Here is a 13965-nt window from a genome sequence, read left to right on the forward strand (position 1 = left end):
CAATTAATAGATGGAAGTTAATGTACAAAGTGGGATTGGCTGGTTGGACGTTGACCAGGAAAAACAGTGTTCAGGCAAAATAGCGTTCAACACTGGAGAAAAAAAAATGAAATTTTGTTTTGGGACCAAAAGCAATAAAGGAAGAGAACTTGTCATTTGGGACAAGAACAAAAAAAAAACAATTATGCTGCTACATTCCTAAATATTATTAAAAAATAATTTTTAAAAATTATTCACGTCAAATGCTGCTGATGTTTTCTAAATATATCCAAGTAACTAATTACAAATTTTAGATACAACTGGATTCGGATTCATTTCGATGAACTCCGTAGATGGAGGTTGGTGTCCAACGTCGCAACTTAAAAATAACTAGTATTGCATTTTCTGGCTTTGCCGTAAAGCTTTTTGAGGCATTCAGATTCCATCTCAGATCCATTGCCAAATTTGATCATGAAGATTTATCTATCTTAAGTGTCTACTGTTTTATGTCTTATTTCATTTTTCTTTGTATTGCATATTTGAATTAATGAAATTAAGGATTGCGCAAAAAATATTTATAAATTACTATATGAATATATATATATTTGCCAATGTATAAATTCATAAAAGTCGTACATGATGTATCATCCCCTTAAAGACTAACCGATAGAAATTCTACTTTAAGTGATATTTTTATTTAATTTATTTTATAAGTAATTCGTTATATTTTAAATGAATTCTGATGAATAAATAATCAAAAATAAAACTATTGTAGTGATTGTATTATCGAACATATCTTATCTTTTGATTATTATTATTTTTCTGAGTGCTAACTGTCTTTTAGTATATGGGAATAGAATTTTGACAGCAAAAAGTCCATTTGATAAACTTCTTTTGATATGTAATACGAGTATAAACATTTCGGTCCATCGAATTTAATTTACACGTTGCATAACGCATTGAATAAAAAGGACAGCATAAACTGTTGGGAACAACATGAGCTCAAACCCAATTTCCTTTTCATATTCGAATTCTCTTTCTCATTGTGATGTTTTGCAAATGGATTGTGTCCTTATTTGAACATATATAAATGAACTACCAATATGTTTTGATTGGACGCATACATTATTGTAAATCGGTATCTCGTGTTAATACTGGATCACCTCTAAATTGTAATGACATCTTTAGTGGTTTACTAATTTCCTAAATTCTTATACGTCTCGCCATTTTTAGTCGAACAAATTAGAATTTGGAAAAATTTGCTCGCCATGTAATTATATCGGAACACCTCCAAATGTCGTGCCAAAAAAAAATTGTTCAAATTATGATTTTTAAATTATCAATATATATTTTTAAAATATAGAACATCTTCAGGCTATTATATATGTGACTCGTAAATTTTCACTTTAACCAGGAAAAATTTCAGAATACAACAATAATATTAAACTCTTAGTGGTAACCATGATAAGTGTTTTTTTTTCTTAAACCAAAACCCTAATGATGAGGTTTAATTTGGGCAACATGTAAATTTGTAAATTCCATTCATGCTGAAATGAAATTGATATTGTTAATTTGGCTAGACAAAAATGAAATCATATCTTAAATTTTATCTAATATCCGGAATAAGACTAATTAATTGTCATTACAACTTTTGGGAGATTAATTAGACTGTGACTGGGGTACCCTTAGTTAAAAATGCTAAATTTTCCATATTTTAACATATCATATCTAACAACTAATATATAAAAATATTTTAGTTTCAAATTAAGATATCTGAATATGATCATATATAGTTTATTAAAATATATGCAAAATTATATTAAGTACCACACTTCAAATTTGTTATACGAATTGTAGTATTTTAAATATTGACAAAACATATTTCAATATATGTATATATGTAAACTCAAATTTGGATCTGCGTACGAGTATGAATATTATGATATATCAATGTATCTGTGTCAAATCCTAGTTGGAATTTTGTACAAGCATTTTTCAAGGATAAGTTCTTGGAAAGTTATATAAAATATTTACATTAAACTTTAGCATCTAGTTTTACTTTTTGATGAAAAAGGGAGGTAGTCATGTTTATCTTGTCGACGATGGCATTTCGTCGATGCTGTGTATGTTTTTCTGCCGTACCTTCTTGTCCTATATATATTGTCTTCTTTTGTACTTAGTTGCTACAAAATAATATATTGCTACAAAATAATATATTGTCCATATGCTGACAAAAAAAGTCAGTACGTGTATAAAAAACATATGCCTATTCTGCTCTTTTTTATGATTTCATAAAGTACACTGAATCAAATATATATATAAAACGCCATTTAGTAAGATCTTCCTCTGAATTTATGTACTAGAGAATCACACGTGTTGCTCCGATCAAGATAAATATAATCAATGGATCAAATGAAAACTAAAATAGTTTTAAAAAAAAGTAAGTAAAAACAAAATATATTATGATACCAATGAAAGACAAAAACAGAGATCCAGTTATCTTAATTATACGGAGAAATTTTTTGTTCTACAAAATTTGTGTGATATCAATAAAATAAAATATAAGCTTAGTGTTTTAGTTTTATTCAGTTAGTTTTTAAATATGGCTCTACATCTATTTGGGACAATGTATGAAAAGATAAATATATATATACATACATATCAATGTAGTTCACCATGAGGAAGCAAATTATAACAAAAACCAACAGTTTTTTTTTACTTGACTTGTATATAAGATAAATAGTCAAATAGTAAAAGAAAAATTGATAATATTCGTAGAAAAAGCTATGGAATAGTCATATAATATAAAGAGCTAGTTTTAGTGATTAATGATGTGCTCTTATTATAGTTTGAACACGCCAAGTAGTCATTCTATGGCATAAGCTTTCAGAGGCTAAACCGTAAGAACTACAGGTGGACACTACCAAGATTAGTCATGGGATCTGTTGACTGAACATTATAAATTTCAACTGAGTATCTAAAACGCGTGTAGGACTTCATCAATGAATTAAGTTACCGAAAAAAATAGTTTAAAACAAAAAAAAAAGTAAGCGAGATAACTATGTTGGATAATATAGAATCCGTTTAACATCTTCCTTAACCCATCTTTACAACTCAGATAACAATTAATGGAATGCTATTAGGTGTAATCTATGACAGATACCTTTTTCTTCATTTACATAAGATAATGATCGCTAAATAGATCATAAAATATATACTCCCTCCGTTTTTCAATATAAGTCGCTTTAGAGAAACTTTTTTGTTCCAAATTATATGTCGTTTTCGATTTTCTATGTAACATTTATTAATAATTAATGTTGTCTGACCAATGAAAATATATTTTCTATTGGTTGAATTGTAGTTAGGTAAATAATTAATGATGTTTTTGTTTCGAAAATATAAGAAATTAATGATTTTCTTAACCTATGTGCATAGCTTTAAAACGACTTATATTAAAAAACGGAGTGAGTATTTATTACTATAGGAGTACAAGAGAAGAGACAAAAGAAAAGTTTTTCTTTATAGCCGAAAAACAAAAACAAAATATCGAAATTGAGCAAGTCAAAAGTAAGAAGCGTTGTTGGAGCAAAAGCAACAAAGATAGGAATTGTTGTCAAGGGGGGCTTCACTCATTATGACGGCTTTCACATCCAACGGTCGACATTTCCCTAACATCACATTTCACATTTTAAATTCCATTTATTTATTTTATAATGCTCAGTGCATCTAAGTAGTTGGCGAAGTGGAACAATCACTATTCAATTTGAAGCAGGGAAACATACAGTATTCCCTCTCAATAATTTTCTATTTAGAGTTATCACCTCATATATTTTGTATATATTATCCAAAGTTTTTTATTCTATTTTTAATGTAAAATGTTACTCATTTTGTTTTACAAAGAATGTTATTTTGAGATTTTTGTCATTTTTTTTGTTAAACAATTTACCATTCTAATACAATTTAGATTTATTTTAAACTTGATACTAATTTTTAAAATGGATTGATCTTATAAATAATTTTATTTACCTCAAATACTATTGGTTAAATATGAATAATTAATAAAAATATAAATACATTAAGATCATCTTTTAATCTCTATAAAAATTGTTAAATTGACACTTTTTATAGAATAGAGGAAGTGATACAAAATAATGTATTACATCTGGATGTGTTTTAAATCTTAGTGCACCAGTAAAAACTCAAAGCATTCGTTGGGCCGAACATATCCTTAAAAAGATAAGAAAATTGGGTTTTGAGACTGTTATAAATATTGGTCCAAGGGTTGTAAAGTTATTAATTCACATAATAATATACAAATTCTAAAATAGGTATTTGTCTTAATACGTCGTTTTGCTCTTTTTTCGAGTTTGATTCACGTTTATTCACAACATAATGATTTGTATCGGCTAGTCTCAAATCAAATATAATTTCAGATTCAAAAACTATGAAAAAATAGTTGTATATAAAGCTTTTATTTAATTTGGGGGGTTTTGATTTAATATAAAGAAAAACAAAACACCTTCAATCGATATTCTCTATTGAATCCAATTTTACCAATAAATAAAAAATGCAAATGGTTACAAAATAGGAAACCTAGAGTGCTGACAAAAAAAAGGAAACCTAGAGCCAAAAAGGCTCGCAGCAGGAACCAAGCGGTCGGAGCAACCGGCCACGTCGACTAACACACTGCCATCAGATTTACATAGAGTGATGTTAGGAGTTTTCGAGGCTCCTAAGACAAATGTTGTAGTATAAATGATTGTCGAACCAGTTCTGAGAGATATCAAAGCACCGAGAATGCAAGTAATCACTTAATCTAAGTGCAACCAATGATTTAGATGAGTTTTTAAACTATGACTAATTAAAAGGAATAACTAAATGATACTTTCTTAACTATTGGAAAAGAGAACTCATGGATATAGGGATTAGACCTCGGGTGATCGAGTTTCGAACTAAAGATGGCAAACGATCAATCAATCTATTAACCTTAAGCTTGGACACAATCCTAAACAAACTCTATGCCTAGATGAATGTTCATTTGCTAACACAATTCAAACATCAAATGTCTTTGGCTGAATAATATGAAAGCAATCATAACTAGCAAGTCCAATGGCTATCTTAGCACCTCTAACAACAAATGTCTTTGGCAAAGTATGCTAAGAGTTAAGAAGAGTTGTCTCGGGCATTTCCTCGAACACCTTTCGGGTGGGAAATGCCTAAGGATCAACTACTGAGTGGCCAACTCAGAAAATGCTTTATGTTCACTCTACTAGCAAGGAAATATGAATGATCTATACTAAAACATCCTAGTTCTAACCTAATCACCCTCAATCTCCCTAACCCATGAATTCAAAAGGTGATTACTCACTAATCTCCATGATTCCTCTTAAACCCATGTTGGATTTCAGATTAATCATGTAGAGAAACACAGGAAATAGATAAGAACACAGAATTTCAATAATAAACTGATCAATTGATTCAAAGAGATGACTTTCCAAAGGTTTTTGGTGGTTTTTTCTAAGAACAAAAGAAGATCCTCCTCTTGGTGGCTCTTAGAGTATTAAAACATAGGTTTAGAAAATAAAAACGTGCATAATGAAATGACCAAAAGGCCCTTGAGAAATCACAAGTTCGAGCAGAAATAAAACGCGCAGCGATCTCAGCCCGTCGCTCCGATAAGTCGCTCCAGGCTTCAGGAGCGACCTCGCTGTGTCGCTGCGAGAGGTCGCTCCGGGCTCGTTCTCGCGTCTCCGGGTGATGAAAACGCGAGCGACTTCTCCCTGTCGCTCTGGTAAGGTCGCTCCAGGCTTCGGGAGCGACCTCGCTGTGTCGCTGCGAGAGGTCGCTCCGGGCTCGTTCTCGCGTCTCCGAGTGATGAAACCGCGAGCGACTTCTCTCTGTCGCTCTGGTAAGGTCGCTCCAATAGGGAGATCAGAGCGACTTGGTGGTGTCGCTCCGGACTGGTCGCTCCCATGCCTTGCTCGCCCAATGACCACTCTAAACACTCCTTTTTGAGCTCCAAATGCCTCCAAGTGTCTCTAAGAACTCCATGTGGTACTCCAATACCTGATAAGGACTCATGTATGCAAAATGCAACCTAAACATGGCTAAATCCTAATCTATACGATCAAAATGCACATGGATGAATGGATAAAACAATAGAAATATGCAAGATATCATAGAGCACAAACCAAATATGAGAATACCACAACTAATAGTGCGAAATTTGAAACTATCGAGCGAGTGCGAGAAGTGGAGGCAATGTCTCCAAAATCAGAGATTTCAAGAGAAAGAGACAATATAATTAGATGTCAATTTCCAATTTTCAAAATTTTCTTGTTTGATTAAAATTTCTTAAATATCTTGGACGATTTGGTGACATTACCTCTACATGTTTCTTGGACATGAAAACGAATTGGTGAGAACAAGCTAAGCGTTGACGTACCTATCACAAAGATCCTTTTAAGATAGAATAGTTGATTGCGTTCGCTGCTTGAATTTGCATGTGATCGATAATAATGTGTTGGAGTTGCGTTTCTAGACTCTCATGTCTCAAGAATAGAGACAATCTCTTTTTCTTTACTTTTTCTAGTAATTTTAGCCTAATAAGTAACCACCCTCCCACTCACTCTTTGCAACACCTCTCACTTGTTGTAATGCTTCTGCCTAACTTTATATTCGCCTATTTTCATCCTCATCTTTAGTTAGTTACCCATCACATTATAATATATGACACTAGCACCACAATTTTATTATTCTATTTTCACTATATTGGTCCATAGGTGCGTATTTAACCACCAAAAACTCCTCCAATAAATAGAAAAGAAAATTCCTCCATAAATCCCATGTTACGTTATACGGTTTCAATTGTATATTTGAATTACAATTTTCTAATTAAACCCCCCCTAACCATTAGCTTCTTTCCTTTAGCATTCTGTAAAATACATTGTCAAACGCTGAAACATGTTATATTTGTAATGTCAAATCATATTTGAGAGTTGAACACACGCAAAATTACGTTTAACACTGGCAAGTCCTATCTTTAATGGCTAAACTGAACTTCTGTCTGATTTTCACTCGCTCATCAGGGTTTGAATCCCCACTTGGGTTACTGGCCTAATGGGCCAGGCCAATACGATAGTGTCTACGTCACCATGTCAGGGATTTTTAAACATACACAAGAAGAGCTTATAAAACCATCTACTGAGAAATAGTGATCCCAAGTAAAGTGCAGTTTTCACCAGTGCTACAATAATCGAATTCGAAGGAGTCCAACAAAATGTAAATGAAGTTTGCAAGAGCACTTGAACAAAGACTCAAAATAACATACACTAAAACTAAAAGATAACATAGCAAAGACTTCACACAACAGCTACTTTGCGAGAGAGACATCATCATCTGTTTGGTCCATACATCATTCTTCTGCTGGAGGCGAACGAGAGTGGCTGATTCAGTTCAAAGCAACAAAGAGTGTTAAAGTATGGTATTGATAACAAAAAAAAAATGTCATTTTAAGATAGTTTTGCGATGGTGACCTCTCGCGTATGGGGCTTTCTGCACCATCATATCCCCTTCCAGCTTCTTCTTCTTCCATTATCGGTCCAGGGCTTTCAACTTGACCATTCTCAGGGCTAGACTTAGACCTTGACCTCTCCCTCCGCTTCTCATACGGAGGAGGGCTCCTGCTTTCACCACGTCCGTTTCTTGGACTACGGTCCCTCACAGCTCCATTCTCTGGGCTAGCCTCCTTCTCCCTCCTACGGTCATCTCTCTTGTAATCAGGACTAGCCTCCTTCTCCCTCCTACGGTCATCTCTCTTGTAGTCAGGGCTAGCCTCCCTCTCCCTCCTGCGATCATCCCTCTTGTAGTCAGGGCTAACTCTGGCTCTCCTGTAAGGACTCGGGCTGCGTCTTCCCCTGCCGTAATCAGGGCTAGTCCTCTCCTTTCTGTGTCCAACAGGACTAGCGCCTCGTCCATAGTCAGGACTGCCTCTTTCTCTTCTGTAAGGACTGGGTGATCGCCTTCTCCTATCGGGCGACCTATCACGACGCCTCTCGGGACTGTATCCGTTTCCTCTCGCGTCATCGTCCTTCATTGCATACTCCACTGAGATCACCTTGTCCATCAGCTTACTCGAATTCGTAGCCTCCAGTGCTCTGGTGGCGTCTTCTTGCAACTCGTATTGGATAAATGCGAAGTTCCTTCTGATCCTAACGTTAACGATTTTTCCATACGGCTCGAAGTGTCTCTCCAAGTCACGAGTCCTAGTGCTCTCTGCGTCGAAGTTGATGACGAACAGAGTCTTGGAAGGTCGCAGGCTTGATGATCTCCTTGAACCACTTGATCTTGTAGGAGCTCCACGCTCGTTCTACAAAAAAACCATTAAAAATTAGCATTCATTCACTAAATCTGTTATAAGAGTAGTAAAGAAACGATAAGTCAATTTTGCTACCTTAGTCCACTCAACACGGAGTCTGCGTCCCTTACGGCCATACTCATAGCGGTCAAGCGCTCGGATAGCATCTTCAGCATCCCTTTCGTTTTCCATATAGACAAAAGCAAACCCTGGAGAAAGAAACAAAACAAGCAGAGGTTCAGAACATAAGAATAGTCAAATAAACTAAAACCTAAGTAGAAGAAACCTCATCCAACACGAAGAAGACCGTTCTCCTTTAATTCTCGTAACATTCACTAGAGCCTAGAAAGTCTCCAAACTATTAAGTAACTAATAAAGTAGTTTACAGACCTTGCACAATGGGAATAATATGACAACGGAAAACGTTGGGGATCAATAGACGGAATCGTGAACAGAGAAATAAGGTAGTGCATACTCCACATTTGAGCTGCTGTGAGAGAGAGAGAGAGGTTGGTATGATTCTACGAGTGGGGGAATGAAATGCACAACTAAGTCGAGGATATGGGAAGGTAGTGTGCTATAGCGGATGAGGGACGATGGATATTTTCGTATGTATTGGTCCATCAAAGGCGAATGGGCATCCCAAGAAAAAGATTTCCTGCGCCAAATGAAAACGTTGAGTATGGCGTTCTTTACCCTGAAATGACTTTGATATTTTCTCTTCTGTCTGCTTCAATGCGTGATGATGTGGGGGATGCAGCAGAGAACAAGACACTTGGAAAGAAGGAACGGATTCGAGTTTATGAATTGATGGAATCGAGTTTGGCTTTGTTCATCATCGGATTTGTAGTGGTTTGTTTAATCTCATCCCAAGGAGAGCACAAAGAATAAGAAACAAACAACAAGCATCTTACCAGCTTTCATGTCAACCCTGTCGACCTTGCCGTATCTTCTGAAAAGCCTCTCAAGATCACCTTCACGAGCGTCATACTCAAAGTTCCCACAGAACACAGGTCTCATCTTTCCTACACAGAAACACTATTTATTAAACAATCTTACCAAGCAAAAAGCAACCAACAACAAAATAATATTACTTCCAAAGAACCAAGTTTACTTCTAAAGTATTCATCTTTGTAGCAGATGATAAAACCTCAGATCTGATATCAAATCTTAGCAAATTGAATTTGAAAAGAGAGATACTGAACTTCATCAGATGGTGAAATCTATTTCAGTTTTACCTTTAGCGAGAGGTTGAAAAGCCCTTACCGGCCGTCGACAGTCGAAACCCTAGAAGAGGACGAAGAAGAAAGGCTCTTTAGATTTGTTTTTGGCTTTCTTCGAGCCTCGCGAGAGATAATGAAACTGATATCTTTTTATTTTATTTTTAAAATATATTTTTGGCCCTTTTTGACTTTAAATAAGTATTGCAAGTTTTTTTTGTGTAAGCATTTAAAAATATGAATCCTAAATGATATTAACTAAAAGTTGTTTTTAATATGCAATATATACATTTTTATCTATTTATAAACTTATATCTTTCAAAATTTATATCAAATATAAGAGTTTGGGATGTAATTGACTTTTTTTTTTGTAAACACAATTGACTATTTCACTGTATATTGTAACAAATAAATGTTACGCAGCTAATAGCAAACTATTGACGTCAAATTAACATTTAAAACACTTTTGTCCGGCAACTAATAGTCTAATACGACAATTTGACAACAAAAATTAATTAAAAAGAAATACTCACTTTTTGTATTTGTAGTTGTTGCAGTGTTCATGACAAAAAAAAAAGAAGAAGAAGTTGTTGCAGTGTCATTGTACTTGATCAAAATCTAGCATACGGAAGAATCAGATATCCTCAGTTTTAGATTGTTTATACTTTTTGTATTTGGAACGGTATGCTTCTTTTTTCCTATCATGAACTGTTTTGGTTCAAAAAAAAGAGAACTGTTTTGGTTCATCACACAAACTTGCGATACTGATCATATAACTCTCATTAGAAGAATTAATAAGAGTGTATCTCTTGCAAGTTGCAAGGCTCTTCAAAGCCATGACCCATATCAAACACATTATAGACGAATTTGTCTTTACACGTTTTAGCAGCCTCAATTATAATCGTCATTTTCTGTCTGGTCCGGTTTGTTTTTAAGTTTTGTGAAATTTATACGGAACTAAGACATTACTCTTCTTTAATTTGTTCGGTTTGGTTTTTATGCAAACTCTCCCTATTTCAACGACTTTCAATTCCTTTGGAGCTCTAAGATCATCGAAGCTATATCCCATTGGTTTTCACTAAAACAGCATTTGGTTATGTGAAAACCAACATAACCAAATGCTTCTGAAAGCATTTGGTTTCACTAAAAGCAAGCCAATTTTGATCAAGAACAGTCTTACATAGTCAAAAGAAACATACCCTTAATCTAGTGAGTTTTCAAAGAAGAATACCCCATCCTCAAAACCAACGTAAGATAATTTGGAAGAGAATACCATCAAAGAATCAATCATTCAACAAAAAAAAACTAACTCAAAGAGGAAGGTGAAGCTTTTTATTAGTCTACCTTAAGTCTAAGCACCGAGTTCAATCAAAAAAAAGTCTAAGCACCGACAAAGCTAGTTCCGGCCAATATGACCACTCTTGATACTAAGTTCTGGTCTTCCCTCCGACACCAGTGTACATAATCCCAGCTCTAAATGTTACTGTCAGATATTTGTGTTCCCAATAACAAAATCGATGTGTTATTACTATGAATTAAATGAAACCGAGGTGATCAAATCTCGAATAGAGTCGATATTTTCTTTTTACTTCAGTCGTATGTGAAATAGATAGAAAATTTCAGATTGCATTAGGGTGTTAGTGATTTAGAAGGAGGATGACGAGAATGTATTCTTTCACATTGTCAATCTTGGTTGTCAATCAGTTTAAACCCCCTCCCCCCACTTGTTTCGGATAAAATGGTCTTTACAAACATTTTTGTAATCCGTAATCACCACGCAATTCATTAGGTAGACTTTCCCAACTACGTCGCCATCTTTATTAAAATTGAAAAAATATCTCGACCATTAAATGTTTAAAGTTAATTTTCTTCATAGTTCGTATGTTGTATTATTTTTGGTTAGTCATTTTCAACATCAATGTGAAGATCTTTTTTTTTCTGAACAAGCGTGTTGTAGGCCGTTAAAACAGGTTTGAAAGCATAGACAGTTAGCACATGATGGACCACAAAACACGTGAACAATGTAGGACCAAAACAAAAAATGAAGTGGACATGTGTTTGAAGTGTTTACGAACCAATCGCAAAGTTGCATGAGAAACAATCTAAGAAAAGATTCGTGAATGAATTAAAGTTTACACTTACAGTGAATTTAGCTCCAAGTTAGATTATCCTGATAAAATTTAGGTTCATGGAGAGTTTAGTTCCTAATTAGTTTATCTTAAAAACTCATATCACTAAAATAGCATAATTCAAAATTTTGTGTTTAATTTACATGTTTGCCAATAAACTGTATTTGCTTTTTTCCTCGTACATTTAATTTTTTTTTGTTTCTTTTACTTTTACATTTTATATTTGTTTCTCTTGCATTTACATATAGCATCAGAGTAGTTTTCAACATTTAATCTTGTTTCTAGTAGATCAAATGTAAAAACAAAAACTTAGTTCAGAAAGTAAGACACAGTACTTTTAAATCGGAATTGATGTACTTATATCAAGAAGATAATTAGAAATTAAAGATCTAACTGGTGACCATTAAAATAGGAAATGGAATGAGTAGGAAATGAATGAATAGAAACAAAATAAAATGAATGAAAATGAATATTTATTCCTTTTGTTTCATATCAATTTTGATAAGAAATGTTTTTCTTCTATATTTCTTTAAAATTTAAGGAATGTCAAGGAATCAAACGCAACGAAAATTTCTTATAAATGGTGTAATTTTTAAGAAATGAGTAGGAATTAACTATTCCCTTTAATTCCCTATGTCACCAAATGTTTTGATTAGAACTAATCAAAAATTTTGCTATCTCTGTTCACCTAATCACCTTGTTAAAGTAAAGCCCTCATATATTTCATCTAGTGACCTAGGTACGACATTCGGTATCGATCGGATTCATGTCGGGTATTTCAGATTTTAGGTATTTTGAAACTTAGGAAATTGATACCGTTTGAGTATTTTGAAATTTTGGATCGGATATGGTTCAGTACTTCTCGGATCCGGCTCTGATCGGTTATATCTGAAATATCCAAAACTTCAAAATTTTATCGAATCTATCCAAAACATCTGACTCTAAAGCATTAACCTTATTCAAATCAAAATGGAGAACTCTTAATAATCTTAAAGACACCAAATCAAATGAAACCAATTCATCTTAACACAATAACAACCAAAGATGGTAATAATAATCAAGGGAAATTGGAAGTGGGAATAGCATTTAGGGTTAGAAAGTTACTTTACTAATCGATATGTCCAATTTATTCAAATACTTGTTTGGATCCCAAATATAATCTGGATCGATCCGTATTTTTGTATATCTGAATCCGACTTGAAATCCAATTTTTCGTATACCGCTTTGGATCTTCAGATCCAGAAAATATGCTCAAGCCCATAATAACCGCTTGGCTAACTTCCTTAAGTGCTCACGGATACCTCTACTAATACCACATGTTTTTACTTTTATCTCTCTTTTTGCCATCTTGGTGCACCTTCATTATTTCATTAATTTAGTTTTCTATTGAAAAAGTTAATGATCGACTTGATTAGTTTTAATCTATTCTATTAATATTGAAGTACAAAATAATTTTTGCCTATTTTAAAGTGATTTCTTATATATTCTTTATTTTTTAAACTAATTTTAACCATTTCATTTATTGTCTTTTTCAAATAATTCGACAAAATTTATTACTGAAGTTTGAAACATAATTTACATTTTTCAAATATTTTATTACATTTTACATTCTTTTTATTTATTCTTACTAATTACTTCATTAATTGTTTTTCGTTATGACATTATTTATTTTACGTGTTAACATTAACAATTTCACAGGTTGAATAAAATTACTCTATTTGTGACAATAATTCAAACTGGTTAACAAATTATTTGTTTAGAAAATCAGTTAGATATGAATATTCAGATATCTGATCGGGTAAGAATCGATTATTTCAGGTATCAGATTTTTGGGTTTTGAAATTAGGTTTTGTTTGTGTATTATAAATTTATGTGCGGTGTTCGAGTCGAGATCTCTCAATCCTGATGGATTTGGTTTTAATGTGTAAAAATCTAAAAATATCAGAATTTAAAGATGCCGTTAAATAATTTATAAAATAAAAATAAAACTATCCGCGTCTGCTACTTTGTTTCTTATAAAGGAAATCGCGAGATGACAAAAAAAAAAAATGAAACCGCGCAGGGTACGGGTTCTATTCGCAGCCTCGCTTAAAGTTATTTCAGATCTTTGGCAAAAGTAGAAAGTGTGGTTGATACCGAAGGGTGTCCACCATTCACTATCTTCCAGCAACAAAAGTACTGATTTGTTTATACTCTCTTTTTTAAAAGACTAGTTCAATATACTCTAAATTATTTAATATTAAGATAATTAAATGGAAGGGTCATATGTTTTGTTTAAGCT

The 13965-nt window shown here is 33.4% G+C and overlaps 1 protein-coding gene across 4 annotated transcripts; it reads right to left on the bottom strand.

The window, feature by feature from the left end:
* Window positions 1-7164: 7164 nt before the first annotated feature.
* LOC106345904 (serine/arginine-rich splicing factor RS41) lies at window positions 7165-9750 on the bottom strand. 4 transcript variants are annotated; one of them, XM_022715232.2, is made up of 6 exons: window positions 9574-9694; window positions 9250-9360; window positions 8726-8993; window positions 8432-8544; window positions 7515-8347; window positions 7165-7424 (listed from the first exon to the last, which is right to left on the bottom strand). In XM_022715232.2, the coding sequence occupies exons 4-6, from the start codon at window positions 8525-8527 to the stop codon at window positions 7394-7396; spliced, it is 960 nt and encodes a 319-aa protein (XP_022570953.1). In that variant the 5' UTR covers window positions 8528-8544; window positions 8726-8993; window positions 9250-9360; window positions 9574-9694; the 3' UTR covers window positions 7165-7393. The 4 variants fall into 4 exon arrangements, with proteins under 4 accessions (XP_022570953.1, XP_013640571.1, XP_013640572.1 ...); XM_013785117.3 differs by lacking the exon at window positions 8726-8993 and having other exon boundaries at window positions 9574-9750; XM_013785118.3 differs by lacking the exon at window positions 8726-8993 and having other exon boundaries at window positions 9250-9355; window positions 9574-9724.
* Between the last annotated feature and the right edge of the window lie 4215 nt (window positions 9751-13965).

The sequence above is a fragment of the Brassica napus genome, chromosome A3, assembly GCF_020379485.1.
Source record: "Brassica napus cultivar Da-Ae chromosome A3, Da-Ae, whole genome shotgun sequence".
NCBI classification, from domain to species: Eukaryota; Viridiplantae; Streptophyta; class Magnoliopsida; order Brassicales; family Brassicaceae; genus Brassica; species Brassica napus.